Source organism: Mytilus edulis, chromosome 4, assembly GCF_963676685.1.
Source record: "Mytilus edulis chromosome 4, xbMytEdul2.2, whole genome shotgun sequence".
NCBI lineage: Eukaryota > Metazoa > Mollusca > Bivalvia > Mytilida > Mytilidae > Mytilus > Mytilus edulis.
Genome location: NC_092347.1, coordinates 98,435,202 through 98,451,537, shown reverse-complemented (window position 1 = coordinate 98,451,537; position 16,336 = coordinate 98,435,202). Strand labels below are relative to the sequence as shown.

At 31.0% G+C, this 16,336-nt stretch overlaps 2 protein-coding genes across 12 annotated transcripts in view; both read right to left on the bottom strand.

Annotated features, from left to right (window-relative positions):
- Positions 1 to 2,847, bottom strand: part of LOC139521225 (uncharacterized) — a 49,056-nt gene extending 46,209 nt beyond the window's left edge. The window contains exon 1 of the mRNA XM_071314664.1: positions 2,802 to 2,847. The gene's annotated coding sequence lies outside the window, so the exon portion shown is untranslated. The remainder of the gene's footprint in view (positions 1 to 2,801) is intronic.
- LOC139521227 (PDZ domain-containing protein 2-like) overlaps positions 1,010 to 16,336 on the bottom strand; it is a 56,057-nt gene continuing 40,730 nt past the window's right edge. For 8 of the 11 annotated variants that reach the window (XM_071314672.1, XM_071314668.1, XM_071314670.1 and 5 more), the window contains 4 exons: positions 13,442 to 13,902; positions 9,357 to 9,471; positions 8,547 to 8,679; positions 1,010 to 3,219 (listed from right to left, as the gene is read on the bottom strand). In XM_071314672.1, coding sequence (XP_071170773.1) covers positions 3,112 to 3,219; positions 8,547 to 8,679; positions 9,357 to 9,471; positions 13,442 to 13,902 — 817 coding nt within the window. In that variant the 3' untranslated portion in view covers positions 1,010 to 3,111. Of the gene's footprint in view, positions 3,220 to 6,001; positions 6,138 to 8,546; positions 8,680 to 9,356; positions 9,472 to 13,441; positions 13,903 to 16,336 lie in introns of those variants that run through there. The other 3 variants (XM_071314674.1, XM_071314669.1, XM_071314671.1) reach the window with 1 other exon arrangement.

Sequence of the window (16,336 nt, the reverse complement as noted above, 5' to 3'; positions counted from 1 at the left end):
CTATTCAGTTAAAACATGTAATAGGAATCAGAACAGACAGGGTAAATACATGTACTAAGGATTCAGAACAGACAGGGTATATACATGTACTAAGGATTCAGAACAGACAGGGTAAATACATGTACTAAGGATTCAGAACAGACAGGGTAAATACATGTACTAAGGATTCAGAACAGACAGGGTAAATACATGTACTAAGGATTCAGAACAGACAGGGTATATACATGTACTAAGGATTCAGAACAGACAGGGTAAATACATGTACTAAGGATTCAGAACAGACAGGGTATATACATGTACTAAGGATTCAGAACAGACAGGGTAAATACATGTACTAAGGATTCAGAACAGACAGGGTAAATACATGTACTAAGGATTCAGAACAGACAGGGTAAATACATGTACTAAGGATTCAGAACAGACAGGGTATATACATGTACTAAGGATTCAGGTGTTTTTAATGGGTACACATTTTTTTTTGGATGGATGAAAAAATGACAATTATGAGGATTATGATATTTTATTTTGTGATTTAGCCACTAGTCTGTACAAATCCGATATGAAATCTGCACTTTGTTGAATATCTTAATTTATGGTTCATCTATATCCTTGAAATTCAAGAAAAAAAATGTATCCAACATTAATTATGAATCCGCAGTATAAATATTCTATTATCATATACAGCAATTAATATCTATTTCTCAATTCTCATCCATGTCTGGACCATATTGGCAATATCTTATAACAAAAATTCCAGCATAATATTACGAAGATGTCACATATTGGCAATATCTTATAACAAAAATTTCAGCATAGTATTACGAAGATGTCAGAGGGTCAGAAATTCAAACAGCGTAAAATCATATAAGTAACATTTTAACCCTGTACAATTTCTTGTTGGAAGATGAGACTGTTACTATAATCTTGTATAGTATTATTGTTGTTGGTTGGTTTTTTTTCACAATGAAATCGTGGAAAACTTGATCAGTTTAAAACAATCAAAACACAATTAGTTTCATGATTTATATTTCAACTGAAAATAAATGACAAATATTTTGTCATAACTGTGAATAAAATTATACATTTCGTAGAACATGACATTAATCTCATAAATAACAAATTGCTACACTACTTCATGCTTACTTACAAATGATAATGATAGCAGTTAAACACATACATCATCATGTATATATACAATACAAGTCTTGTTTTCAAACAGTTAAAATTAACCTGTTAGTTAGAACTGTATATTTATGGATGTGGATTTCATGATAACCTTTAACCTGTTAAAATTTATGTAAAGGAAACCACTTTATACCCTGTTTCTCCACGAGTCTTTTTGTTTCAGTATTTTTAAGCCATTTAAATTTATGAGTTATCTCCCCTTAACAATACTTGAAATGTAGCAAATAATTATTGTTTATACATAAATATGTATAAAAATGTAAATCATTATAATTTGGGAAACATGTAATAATACTTTTTAGTAAGCTGTACAACAGATATACTTTGTATGGTTTAAAAAGAAAATGAACACCAGCCCAATTGCCCTTAGGCTAGCTTTTTTTAATCTGTGGGGTTATCTGTATTTATGAAATAAAGAACCAGACAGGGGAAAATCTTGTCAAGTCAAAGATTATGCAATAACCTCTCCCCTGCCCCTCCCCATAAAATTGAAGATTTTTCAAACTTATTTAATCACAGTCTTTATTTTTTCTAAATTTTTGCCATCATTTTAATCATCATTCATAATGTTTTTAACTAAATCTATGAGCACTATCTGTGGTTTGATTTACAGAAATTCAATATAGTGATTAACAAAAATGAACACAGTAAAACAATGAACTATAACACAATGATACACAATAATTATAGCTAAATAGACACTATATAAAACAATATTGCACTTAAGTAAATAATAAAATCAAGAAGCAATTTTGTTCACCAGGTTTTCAACTTTGCAATGAATTATTTGATTTTATGAGTATCATAGTATTCTAAATAAAATACATGTAAAATGATAACCTGAAAAAGTTCACGAGTACAAGAGATATATAAAGATTTATCAAGATAACCACACAAGTGAGGAAATTTTACCCTTTTTAATGGGATTACAAACTAACTTTATATCAAATAACATTTATCTTTTATGTAATTCTTGGTAAAAAAAAAAGATATCAAAACTAAAATCCTACTTTCAGTTTCAGAAAGAATTTCCATTTGCGGTGTGTTATCCTTTACAAAATTGAACTTTAAATTGTTGAAATGCTTTGAATTTTTTGTTTTGTTTAATCTAACCATCAATATATCATCTCTTTTAAAATTGTCATCATTTCATACAGAAAAAGACCCATATATAAGCATCAAAATTCACCATAGTTTGGTGAAAATTGTTTCAACTTGTCAAAATTATACACGAATTTGTTAACAATTGAAAATATATTCTGAATGGACTTGCAAGATTTTAATGGTAAAAAGTTTTGGTTTAAACTGGAATCAAAATAGAAAAAATGAAATACTGGTATATCCATATTGATTTGACTGAAAATTCAAAACCTACACCATAATGTAACAAGCAATTGTAAATATTTCATAAACTTTCAGCTCTTCAGGTATATCTAAGCTTGATTTAAGTTGTCCATCAAAATAGGGACAAAAATTGAAATATAGATGGTGGATGAAAGAAGACAGGCGGAAATCAAATGAAGTCAAACATTTTTGGCGCTAAAACATGAGAGCAAAAAAACCATTAAAACAATAAATGAACAAAATAAACAAAACTGTAATACTGTTAGACTTACTGTCATGAATAGGCTTCACAAATACATAAATTTGTAGAACTAAATAAATGCTAAAATAGAAAATCTGAATCAATCAAATATGTAAATAACATGTAATGAACTTCACAAAACTTTAAACAACAAAAACAAGTTAATTGAGACGTAATCAATAAATAAATGACATGCAGATTGAAAAAGTCCACTAATGCTTCATTGATCAAAAGCTCTAAGTGTTAAAAAATCAATAACAAAGAATAGGCACTAAAATTGTTCCCTCTTTTCCTGGTCCAGAAAGTAATAAAACCAATCTATGCCAAAGCACGCTACAGTATTAAATGTATCCTGGGTTATCAGAATCAAATGGCGTACCTTCATCGTTGTTTTTAATTGGCTTGTATCTGACAACTGGTTTGGCTTGTGGGATATTTATCACAACAGTCTGAAAAATAAAAAAATATTTTGTTTTAATAAATACAAGTCAATTTCAGATGTAAATTATGCTGGAGTTGTTTCCTTGAAACAGATCTGCCTGACTTGGACAAAATAATCATGTGGCTAAATTAACTTTCAGATGTTGTGGGAACTTATTAAGATTTAATTTAGTGAAAGATTCCTACTAAGTGAAGGAAAATGATTAAAGCCATACATGTAACTATATTGAGTCTCAGAATATGAAAAGAAGTGAAGGTTCGAAATTAAATAAAACATTTGGTATTTATCATTTGCTGTATTTATATGTTGTAAACTCCAATTACATGCACTGCCAAGTTTTGTAGAGACAGCCTTATAAACATGCAATAATAAGCATAGCTAGCTTATGTAACATTTTCATATCTGCTCTTTTTCCATTGGCCATGCTATTGTAGAAATATAATGTAGTAATTTCAATTTCATTTTACACACACTGCATCAGGAGTCAAAACATCAAACAAACTTTGGTTTTTGTGAAACAAAATACTTTTACCAACAGTTTAAAAAAGTTAAATGAGTCAAAGTATCAGGCATTACAGCATGAGATTCATCAAATGTAATAATAAACATTTTAGGCAAATAGTTTTTGATTCCTATATGACCACATTCCTAATATTTCAATCCAAATTTGTCCTGTATATGACCCTAACGAACATTTTTATTTAAACAAATTTACAAACAACCTGATGGTTGCCAATTCTTTCAAGAAAACAATATAAAATTGGCAAAACTTCCGATTTCAGAAATAGAATTTTCTGATGGTTATAAAAAATAGTGCTTTTTTAGAACTTTCTATGCATACGTTGACTTACATGTATCTATAAATGTGGGAATTATATTATATATATTAGGAATAAGAGTGTATTGTAAAATTGTGACCATCCACCATTTAATACAAGGAGAAATTAACTATACATTATATATCAACAAGATGCAGGTATTCACAAGAGTAAGGATAATATGTGGGATAATCAGTTAGCTTTGTAATCGATAAAAACTTTAATAAAAGAGACATTATGGTTTATTTCACAACTACTTCCATGCAGTGAAGGAATCTTAGGTCAGTCTGCAGTTTTCCAGGAGGGAAAAAAACTGGTGATAATATTATGAAATAGAGTAAATGTTAGCCTTCTTAACTGATTTTTATAGTTAGTTCTATGTTGTACTATTACACCATAGTCACAGGCTAAGGGAGGGTTGGGATTCCACCAACTTGTTTTACACCCACATTCTGTATGTACCAGTATATGTCTGTCAGGGGCCTGTAATTGAGTGGTTGTCGATTGTTGCTTTGGCACATATTTGTTTTTTTCGTTAATTTTTTGTACATATTTTGTACATATATTTTTTTGGGGTAATTGTTAGTTTTCTCATTTGAATTGTTATACAATCTTCATTTTGAGGACTAATATAACTGACTATGAGGTTTGGGCTTTGCTCATTGTTGAAGACCATACAGTGACCTATAATTGTTAATTTTTGTGTCATTTTGTCTTGGACGGAGAGTTGTCTCATTGTCAATCATACCACATCTTCTTATTCTTACACTGACTATTGTAAAATAAGGTTTTTTGTATATATATGCTTGATTCAAGAAATATTTTTGATTTTTTCTTCTATGTTAGAGACAAAACAAAGTTAATATTTCAACTAAATGTTATAGTTTAACTAAACTTTATGTATGTCTTTAAAAAGTCAAGGTCAAACAAAAGTTCAGTAACAATCTATCACCTTCCAATATGGTGAGCTTTTTTTTTCTTTCAAACTACCGGTACATGTAATAAAGGGCTGCGCTTTAGCGCATGATAAGCCCGTTGCTCTTTTAACTTGTCTTTTATGCTTTAAATGTATTGTCCCAAAATTGGAAAATCCCCCCTTTTTTAAGCATAAAAATTCATAACACGGAAATGTAAAATCTGAAATTTATAAAAGTTGAAAGGGAGCTTACATCAATAGATATAAACAATTCACCAAAGTTTCATGGACATTGGTGAAAGCCTTTTTGAGTTATTGTCCGAAGTGTTAAAAATCCCCCTTTTTTTATGAATAAAGCCCCATAAATCCAAAACTTAAAATCTGAAATTAATAAAAATTGAAAGGGAGCTTACATCAATAGATATAAACAATTCACCAAAGTTTCATGGACATTGGTGAAAGCTTTTTTGAGTTATTGTCCGAAGTGTTAAAAATCCCCCTTTTTTTATGAATAAAGCCCCATAAATCCAAAACTTAAAATCTGAAATTAAAAAAAAACGAAAGGGAGCTTACATCAATAGATATAAACAATTCACCAAAGTTTCATGGACATTGGTGAAAGCCTTTTTGAGTTATTGTCCGAAGTGTTGAAAATCCCCCCTTTTCATGAATAAAGCCCCATAAATCCAAAACTTAAAATCTGAAATTAAAAAAAAACGAAAGGGAGCTTACGTCAATAGATATAAACAATTCACCAAAGTTTCATGGACATTGGTGAAAGCCTTTTTGAGTTATTGTCCGAAGTGTTGAAAATCCCCCCTTTTTTATGAATAAAGCCCCATAAATCCAAAACTTAAAATCTGAAATTAAAAAAAAACGAAAGGGAGCTTACGTCAATAGATATAAACAATTCACCAAAGTTTCTTGGAAATTGGTGAAAGAGTTTTTGAGTTATTGTCCGAAGTGTGGACGACGGACGGACAGACGGACGGACGGACGGACAGACGGACGGACAACGGTATACCATAATACGTCCCGTCCCGGGCGTATAAAAATCTATTGTAGTTATCAATAGTTTTTTGTTACATAAACTCAATGAAGCATATGATCTTTGAATGACCTTGACTTTTTTCCAGAACACTCCATGCCTGTACCCTATAGATTTATACCTGAGCATCAATCTATCCCTTCCTACAATAGTATATCAGGAAAATACTGTACAAAAATATAATTATATAGTTCATTTAAAACTGTAGAAATGTTGAATTTAAGAAGTCCCTTGCTTCCATGAAAATCTTTTTGAGATCAAAACCATTTTGCAACTTTTATAAATCTGAACATTTTGAAATCTGAAAAATTCTGAAATAATGATGATGCTGTTATTCTTTAAATGATGTGAATTCGAAAGTATAATCAGTAAAAATTTAACTGCCAATCTTAATTGACTAGGATTGTTAGTTTATCTATGGAGGCTTGTGGTTTTCTTTGGGCACTCTGGCTTCCTCCACCGATAAAAAACTGGCTGCCAGGAAATAGCACAAATGTGGCATTTATAAGTGGCTTTAAAACACAAACAATCAATCAATCAAAAGATTTTTGGTTGACATATTTCAAAGAAAATGTCAGCAGAGATGCTCAGAAACTTGTAACTGCATTGAAGACTATTTGAAGTAAAAACCAGATGCTCCACAGGGTGCAGCTTTATACAACCGCAGAGGTCAAACCCTGAACAGTTGGGGCAAGTATGGACACAACATTTAAACTTGATACAGCTCTGAATTTGGATTGTGATTAAATAGTTGACACAACATAATTTCTGACACAGAATGAATGTGGTCTAAGAACTTAAACTTAAAACTTAAAAATTTTAAATTGGACATTTACCTATTATGATCCAATATCTAAAATCTAAATACGTGGTTAGATTCAGCATATCATAGAACCCCAAGAATTCAATTTTCGATGAAATCAAATAATGTTCAATTTTAAACCCTTTAGACCTCAATGTGGACCAATTTGATAACCGTGCCCAAATATTAAAAATCTAAATACATGGTTAGATACAGCATATTGAAGAACCCCATACATTCAATTTTTGTTGAAATCAAACCAAGTTTAATTTTGGACCCTTTGGACCTTAAGGTATAGAACCACTCATTCAGGCCCAGTCGAAAAGAACATACAAGAAAGTAGTACATATTTAAACAAAATATTTCCTACGCATAGCTGAATCTTTGTCAATATGGGAATATTTTGGTAGTTTTTGTATCAAATGAAAGCTTGGACTCTTGAGATCACTGCAGAACCCTTGTTAAAAGATTTACTTGAATAATAAAGAAGTACAAAAATGTATATGAAATTTTAATAGGAGGGCACATTTGGCCTGTTGTTCAGATCAGAAGTTCCTGTTTTTGTACTATCAAACTTCAGGGAACCAGTACTCTCTAATATGCAATTAAAGTTATGTTGATTCTTTCAGCACAAGTCAGGATAAGGTACAGTTTTGACATGAAATAACTGCCCACTTTATTTGAACTTAAGACAAAGTAGCCATAAATGCTTGAAATTGTAGAATTTAACATGGAAAGCAATGGGGCTATGAATTAGTGGTTGTATACCTTAATGAAGACCAATTTGAAAACAGGACCAAAAATTAAGAATCTAAATACACAGTTAGATGAACTCCTATAATTCATTTTTTGATGAAATCAAACAAAGTTTAAATTTGGACCCTTTTGACCCCTAATTCCTAAACTGTTGGGACAAAAACTCCCAAAATCAATCCCAACCTTCCTTTTGTGTTAAACCTTGTGTTAAAATTTCTTCGATTTCTATTTACTTATACTAAAGTTATTGTGCAAAAACCAAGAAAAATGCTTATATGGAACCTTTTTAGGCCCCTAATTCCTAGACTGTTGGGACCAAAACTCCCAAAACCAATCCCAACCTTCCTTTTGTGTTAAACCTTGTGTTAAAATTTTAAAGATTTCTATTTACTTATATTAAAGTTATTGTGCAAAAACCAAGAAAAATGCTTATATGGGACCTTTTTTTGGCCCCTAATTCCTAAACTGTTGGGACCAAAACTCTCAAAATCAATCCCAACCTTCCTTTTGTGGTCTTAAAACCTTATGTTAAAATTTCATAGATTTCTGTTTACTTATACTAAAGTTCTTGTGCAAAAACCAAAAAAAAGCTTATTCAGGCCCTTTTTGGCCCCTAATTCCTAAACTGTTGGGACCAAAACTCCCAAAATCAATCCCAACTTTCCCTTAATGGTCATAAACCTTGTGTTTAAATTTCATAGATTTCTATATACTTATACTAAAGTAATAGTGGGAAAACCAAATGTCTTCAGATGACGACAACAACGATGACGACAACGCCGCCAACGTCATACCAATATACGACCATAAAATTTTCAATTTTTGTGGTCGTATAAAAATGATTGTCAGGATCTCAAGTTTGATTTTCATTGAAATAAAGTTATATAGTATTAAGATTATGAACACAAGATGGATAGATAAACCACCTTTGCTGGAACTTCAAAATCCATTAACTGTTAAATAAAAAGAGAACAGAAAATTATTCCCATCTCACCTTATGTTTTTGTTTCCTTTTAATAACCAAGGTTACGTTACCAGGTTGTAAGCCACGAAATATTTGGTGAGCATCTAATAACGACAGATTCTGTAATGATCTACCATTTACCTCCAATATCATGTCTTCTTTTCTGTATGAAAATACCAATAACATTAGTGATTATGGAAAATAAAGTAGGCTTAAGGTATTTGTATCAAACAAACAGACAATTTCTCTAAAATAAATCTTGACTTATAATATCCAAAACTGTACATATCAAGCTTACAGTAAATGTGAAGATGTTTTAATACACTTTCAGAAACATCTTATTTATATCATACAAACATTATGGTCATGGAATCTGATTTGAGGAATATATTGGTCACATTTCTTTTTACAACTGACAAATTAATAGCCCAAGACAGTCAACTCATTGAGTAAAGGGAGACAACTACAACATAAAAATTAAAAATATGTCTATGGGATACAGATTCCACTAACTTGTAAACATAGGCCAAATTCTGAAATGTTACAAATTTTATTTACAAAGGGACATAACCTAAAAATGGTGAAAAAGATGCAAAATTTGAAATCATCTGTGTTTGGTGATAATAAGCATTGTGTATAAGTTTTATAACATTAGGTTGAGGCAAACTATAGTAAGAGGGCAGACATAACATTTTGATGTACGAATGTACAGACTGACAAAGAAATCTTAATGCCCCTTTCCTCTCAGCGAGGGCATATAAAATGTATTATTAGTCACTTGCTTTCTATCAAGTTCATCTATATCAAAGCACCTGATTATTCAGTACCCTATAAACCTACTTGAGTCTTCCGTCTTTATCTGCAGGGGAACCAGACTTGACGTCCTGTATGTAGATATGACTGGTTCCGTTGTGGTCCCTTCTCATTAGTAAAATTCCTAATCCTATTCCTTGTTCTGTCAAGAAAAAAGTATAATTAAATCAAATCAAACTTACAAGAAATTTATATTGTAAAGAAAGAGAAATTCAACCATTAATGGGATATGGTCTATCAGAATCCCTTTAATGCTTATTTCAGAGTACATAAAGATTATAGTCATATTGCAACTTCAATTAAGGATGTTCGCTACTCTGTTAAAAAATAACAAGCTTTTTAAAAGACTGTTATAAATTGATAGTCTATAAATAAAGAAATTAAAAAAGTAGAAAAAAATGGAGGGTCCATGTGCTCGTTTTCGAAATATAAGCCATTGAAAATTTGGCGGGAAATAATTCCCTCTAGATTTTTCGTATATTTAACATTGGCACCTTATCTGTTTCAAAAACTATGAAAAAATAACAATAATTCTATAAAATTTTGAAATATGGCTTTTCAAACTTTATGTAATAAAATTATGAAAAGAAAAGTAGGGGTTAGTGGGCAAATTTTTTTAATGACAGAACATGGATAAAATCCAGAGGATTCCAAAAATATGGCAAAAAATCAAAAAATGGAGGAGCCAACATCCTTAACTGAATTTTAATCAGGTCATTTTTTGTGGAGGTCAGAAATGTGCTTTTTGATGTTCTTTAGCAACTGAGCATCTCTTGACACATATTTCATAGAGTTTCATTCAAAGTTTCATATAAAGTTTCATATCCGATGGAATAAGCACACTAGTGTGAAGAAGAAAAATGGTTTTATCTTTTCAAATGTTTTTAATCTTAAAAATGAGAAAGGTCAAGTAGGTATGTGAAAGCATGAGACTTTGAGTGTATTTGTTTCGAACCCGAAATATTGTCATCGATGACTATCGTTTAGTAAACGTTAAGCTGATATATATATAGTAACAAATACATCGTTTAGTAAACTTTATCGACCCCACATAGTCAGACAGAAATAGATTACACTCACGCACTGTAAACAAACAGGTAAAAATGCGGGAAATAAATAACCAGGACTTTGCGAAAACAACACGTGCTCGTAACTATTTAAATTACAGATGCAGAAACAAATGTATCGTTTATATGTCTCAACGATAAACGATCGACGACTACGTGACTATTTTGCACGTACATCGTTTATGTGAAAAAATATCAGGAAATGCACCAATGTATTCCTTCTTCATACTAATGTATTTATTCGGTCAGATATGTGCATCAGGGATATTTTACACTTCTTTACTTCCTCCAAATGAAAGAGTACACTGCCTGATTCACTGTTACACATTAACGTGGTGTCAGAGTTCATAAGATTTTGAGAACTCAATTCTTAAATTTTTTTCATCTAGGTCAACAGAATAACAAAAATTACATCACAGAATAATATATCTTTCAAATTCTGTTTATAAAAACAACCTATTAACTCTGTGGAAAAAGTATAAGAGAGCTTGAGGCAGAAAACAAAAATGAGAACAAGTCAAATCATAGTAATTGATATTGTGTCAAAGAAAGCTTGAAGCTACTAAGAGCAAGCTCAAAGTAATGAACACAACAATCTCATATACTGGTGGCTGTGTTCCAGAGTATTGTCATGAACACTATAGAAACACATGACCTTTTATCCACCAATGGAAAACAAATTTTTGCAATGTTTAAATACACTATTAAAAGAAACTGACATTTCAGGGGTGTTAAATTCAAACTGTAAGAGTAAACTAACAGTTTGATCTATGTCCACAAAAATACAATTATTTAACAATAACAGAAATTTTTAAAACCTTTATTGATTGTTTTTAAGCTTAATGAAAGATTTGAAGGACTATTTCCATATTTAATTGCTTTATAAATGATGTCAACACATGCTGTTGTTAATCATATTTGTTTTACATCAATTTGTTTGTTAATAAATCACGCCATTATTTTTGTTTGTTTGTATTGTTTCACATTTGCCAGTTCAGGGTCTTTTACAGCTTGCTATGCCATACAGGTTTTGCTCATTGTTCAAGGCTTTACAGTGATCTATAATTGCTTACTTCTACTTAATTTGGTCTCTGGTGGAAAGTTGTCTCATAGGCAATCATACCACATCTTCTTATTTTCATAATAGGATATGAAAATAAAATGTGTATGAAGTGGAATCATATTGCATCAATAGACCCTAACTTAAATCTATAAGTTGAATACAAAAAAACGCTTACATTAAACTTGAGAGAGAAGTAGTAATTATGATATATGTTGAATAGGAACGAATCTCTAACAGAGCAATTACACTGACAAAAAACTGCTTACAAAGAAAAACATCATCATTTAATTAGAACAGGAAAGAGTTGGTCCAGTAACACATAAAGAAAATATTTCCCTGTCATGTGAAAAGTGTTTTAATCTGGCGTATATCTTACTTCCCTATTACATACATCAAGTATTTCTATTTTCTATTCTTACCACTTGACATGAAAACTTTCAGTCATAGTGAAGTACTTAATTGACACAATTACACAAGGACCAACGTTACATAACAATTGAAACATAATGTTAAATTGTTCCATTTTTGTCGAGCCTTCGACTTTAGTCGAAAAAGCGAGACTAAGCGATCCTACATTCCGTCGGCGTCGGCGTCGTCGTCGTCGGCGTCGTCCACAAATATTCACTCTGTGGTTAAAGTTTTTGAAATTTTAATAACTTTCTTAAACTATACTGAATTTCTACCAAACTTGGACAGAAGCTTGTTTATGATCATAAGAAAGTATCCAGAAGTAAATTTTGTAAAAATAAAATTCCATTTTTTCCGTATTTTACTTATAAATGGACTTAGTTTTTCTGCGAGGAAACATTACATTCACTCTGTGGTTAAAGTTTTTAAAATTTTAATAACTTTCATAAACTATCCTTGATATGTACCAAACTAGGACAGAAGCTTGTTTATGATCATAAGATGGTATCAAGAAGAAAATGTTGTGAAAATAAATTTCCACTTTTCCGTATTTTACTTATAAATGGACTTAGTTTTTTCTGCGAGGAAACATTACATTCACTCTGTGGTTAAAGTTTTTAAAATTTTAATAACTTTCATAAACTATCCTTGATTTGTACCAAACTTGGACAGAAGCTTGTTTATGATCATAAGATAGTATCAAGAAGAAAATTTTGTAAAAATAAATTTCCACTTTTCCGTATTTCACTTATAAATGGACTTTGTGGTTTAAGTTTTTAAAATTTTATAATGTTCTTAAACTATCCTGGATTTCTACCAAACTTAGACAAAAGCTTATTTCTGATCATAAGATATTATTCAGAAGTAAATTTTGTAAAAAAAAAATTCACTTTTTCCGTATTTTACTTATAAATGGACTTAGTTTTTCTTCCAGTTAACATTACATACAGTCTGCAGTTAAAGTTTATAAAACATTTATTAGATTCATAAACTATCCTGGATTTTTTTACCAAACTTGGAAGCTTCTTTCAATCAAAAGACAGTATTGTGAGGGAAATTTTTATTGATGTTTTTCCTCATTTTTGTTGAGTCTGCGATTAACAGAAAAAGTAGGCGAGACACCGGGTTCCGTGGAACCCTTACGAATTTTTCATTCAAATCATTTCTATAACAATGATTTGTTTATGACCTTCATTTCAAAGTACAGTTTTAAGTTTGATTCTCACATTTTATACCAGTATGGCTTTAGAGTAGAACTTGAAATTATTCCAGAGCATAATAATTTGATACGGATATGGTAGGTTTCCAGGAAAAAAGAAGGCAAGGCAAAACAACATTTTCACATAAGAAAACTGGTTATATAGATTAGACTGTTGGTTTCCCCGTTTGAATGATTTTAAACTAGTTATTTTTTTAGGCCCTTTATAGCTTACTGTTCAGTGTGAGCCAAGGCTACGTGTTAAAGGCCGTACCTTGACCTATAATGGTTTACTTTTATAAATTGTTATTTGGATGGAGAGTTGTCTCATTGGCAATCATACCACATCTTTCTATATATATATATATATACCCACCTTTTTGCAGTAGAATTTGACATTTGACATTTGGATTGAGTACAGAATTAGGTCTCTGATCCTCATCTTTGATAATATCTACTGGTAATCTTTTTACTCTCTCCTTTACTGTATGTGGTCTTATATGAATAGCATTTTTAGAATCAAAATTATCAGTATTATTTTTAGAATCTAAATGATCAGTTCTATTTTTAGAATCTAACTGATCGGTACTATTTGGCTTGTCTGTATCACTGTCCAATGAAAATATCACATTTGTTTTCGGAAGTATTAAATCACTGAAATCTAGTTTATTACACTGACTCTTTCCTTCAACATCATCATAGAAGCCAGCAAATTCGTCCTCAATGTTCGTTAGATTTGTACAACTACTGTACGGTGAATGGCCTGGCGTTGAAACAGGACTTCCATCTGAAGAAAAATCACCACCAGATATAACTCGTCCTCCTGTACGGAAGGGGCTGAAAAATATACATGTACTTAATAAATTAGATCAACCATGTAGCAAGTTATAAATTGTTCTTTTATTTAAATTTCTTCCTACCACAATAAAGATTGTTTGTACAGTATTAGCTCTTAAAATTTATATTAAGCAAAGTGTCAGCTGAGCCCAATCTGTCCTTTATTGAAAAGACCAAATTGTCATATAGTTCTGTATTCAGTAGTTGTATTAATAGATGCACAACCAAAAATTACCAGTACATGTAATATTTATAACACATGTATAATATTCAACCATTTAAGTGTTCTTACAACACAACCTGGAATATTTTTTTACTGTGGACTCTAAGAAATGTTTTTTTCCAAAACTGAACTGAATCTGAATTCAAGTATAAAATACCTCAAAACCATAAACACAATAGTCCATTTTCATATTACCCACTTTTGACTTCAGCATTAATATTTTTTAAGACAAGTTACCTTCTCTGTGTTAGGACATACTGGTACTCGGTCAAGCAAGAGGAACATAGATATGTAAATTCAAGAGGTACAATTTTGAGGGAAAGTTAACTGTTCAAATGCTTTCTTTACACGACTAAATCATCGTAAAGAAGTAACTTTTCCCCAAAATTGCACTGACTATCAGGATGTCATACCAGAGATTAGGTAACTTGCTGAATAATTGTAGAACCTGGAGTCATAAGTCAGTAATATAAAAATGGTCTATTACTTCAAGCTAAAACACAAGAAACACAAGATACTATTGTTATTAATATTTCACGATTTTAAACCATTTTACTGAAAGACAGTTTTGATTTTTTTTTAAATAGTTTCTTGAATACATCTGATAGTATAACAATCGTTAATTCTTATTAGTTGAATTTTGCAGGTGAACAATAATTTATCACGATAATTCAGGTTACAACTGGACATAACTCGTTGAATTAGAAATATTGAAATGTCAATATGATAATAAAAGTGATAAATAAAGAGGCCATCATCTGTTAGCTGACGTCTTCTATTGTTTTGTATTATCTATGTGTTTTATTTTTTTTTCAAATTTTCCCTCTAACCACAAAAACCCTGCACAATATGTAGTGAAAAAACAGCTTCCTCATTTTAACATTATGAGGGATGTATATTACTGAGAAAAGCAAATATACCATGTCCTCTGACACCTCACCACAAAAACATGTATATGTTATTGACCTAATTTCTGTATCTTTCAATCAATAACATGTTTTATTATATATAAATACATGTATCTATTTTAGGAAAAGGTCATTTTTACTTGTAACTAACATAACTGTGAAGTTTATCAACTAAAATATATCAACTGTATATCCAGTCTTCATGCTAAGCAAAATGTATTCTCAATTTTTGTTTGACAGTTTTACTGCTACATGTAATATTGGTTTAGACATGATCATAAGAGAATCATTTTCAGTATACCCTTCATTTAACATTTAGCATATAAAGTCACTAGTTTGCATAACTTTAAATCAAACTATTCCAGAGTTTTATATAATGTATAGACACTTGTCTCTAGATTTAGTCTGTCCTTGACCTGAAGAAGTCTTTTTGTTTGGTTGTTGTCTCATTGATGACATATGAAACATTCTGAGGTGGATTTAGAGGGGGGCCAGGAGGCCCGGCCCCTCCCCCCTTTTCTGGGAAAAATTTGGTTGATTATATAGGGAATCACTGAAGCATGACAGAACGGGCCCCCTCTTAGGCAGTCAGTCGGCCCCCACATATGAAAATTTCTGAATCCGCCACTGACAACTCCTTTTATAATAGAAATATATTTAGCTTCATACTGATAACAATTTTTTATGACAATACACAGACAGGCAGATGGATGGGTAAAAACTATAAAGCCTCTCTTTTTCATAGTAAAGGGTATATACATAATATGTGTGCACGAGACACCACGCTCTTCTGGTATTATCACATTAACATGTTCAGTTCTAACTGAGAGTTCAAACTAACAAGTTAAACCAAAACTTCAATCTTATAACGGACAAATTGGACTAATGAACAGACAAGAACTATAAAATACCCCCTACTCTTTTACTGCCATATGTGGGGCTTCTGCTAAGTTTTAACATTCAATTTGCTCCATTTTAAACATTAGCAATGTTAACATTCCTCAGCAACAAATGGCCTTGACCTTGGATCAAGTAATGGCAATAAACTTATACATTTATCAATCATAATATATATTCCATCATCAATATCGTAATAACACAATGTCATTTTCTTTTGTTGATTAGAGGATTTGACTTAAAGCTAACAATACTGTAGTATATTGCGTATAGATATGATACAGTATTTATATATTGATTGTATATACCAGATCAGGAACATCTGTTGCTGTTATGATTCATACAATACTTCTCATTTAATCCAGTCATAACAATTTTGTATGAATTTTATTATGTACATTTCTGT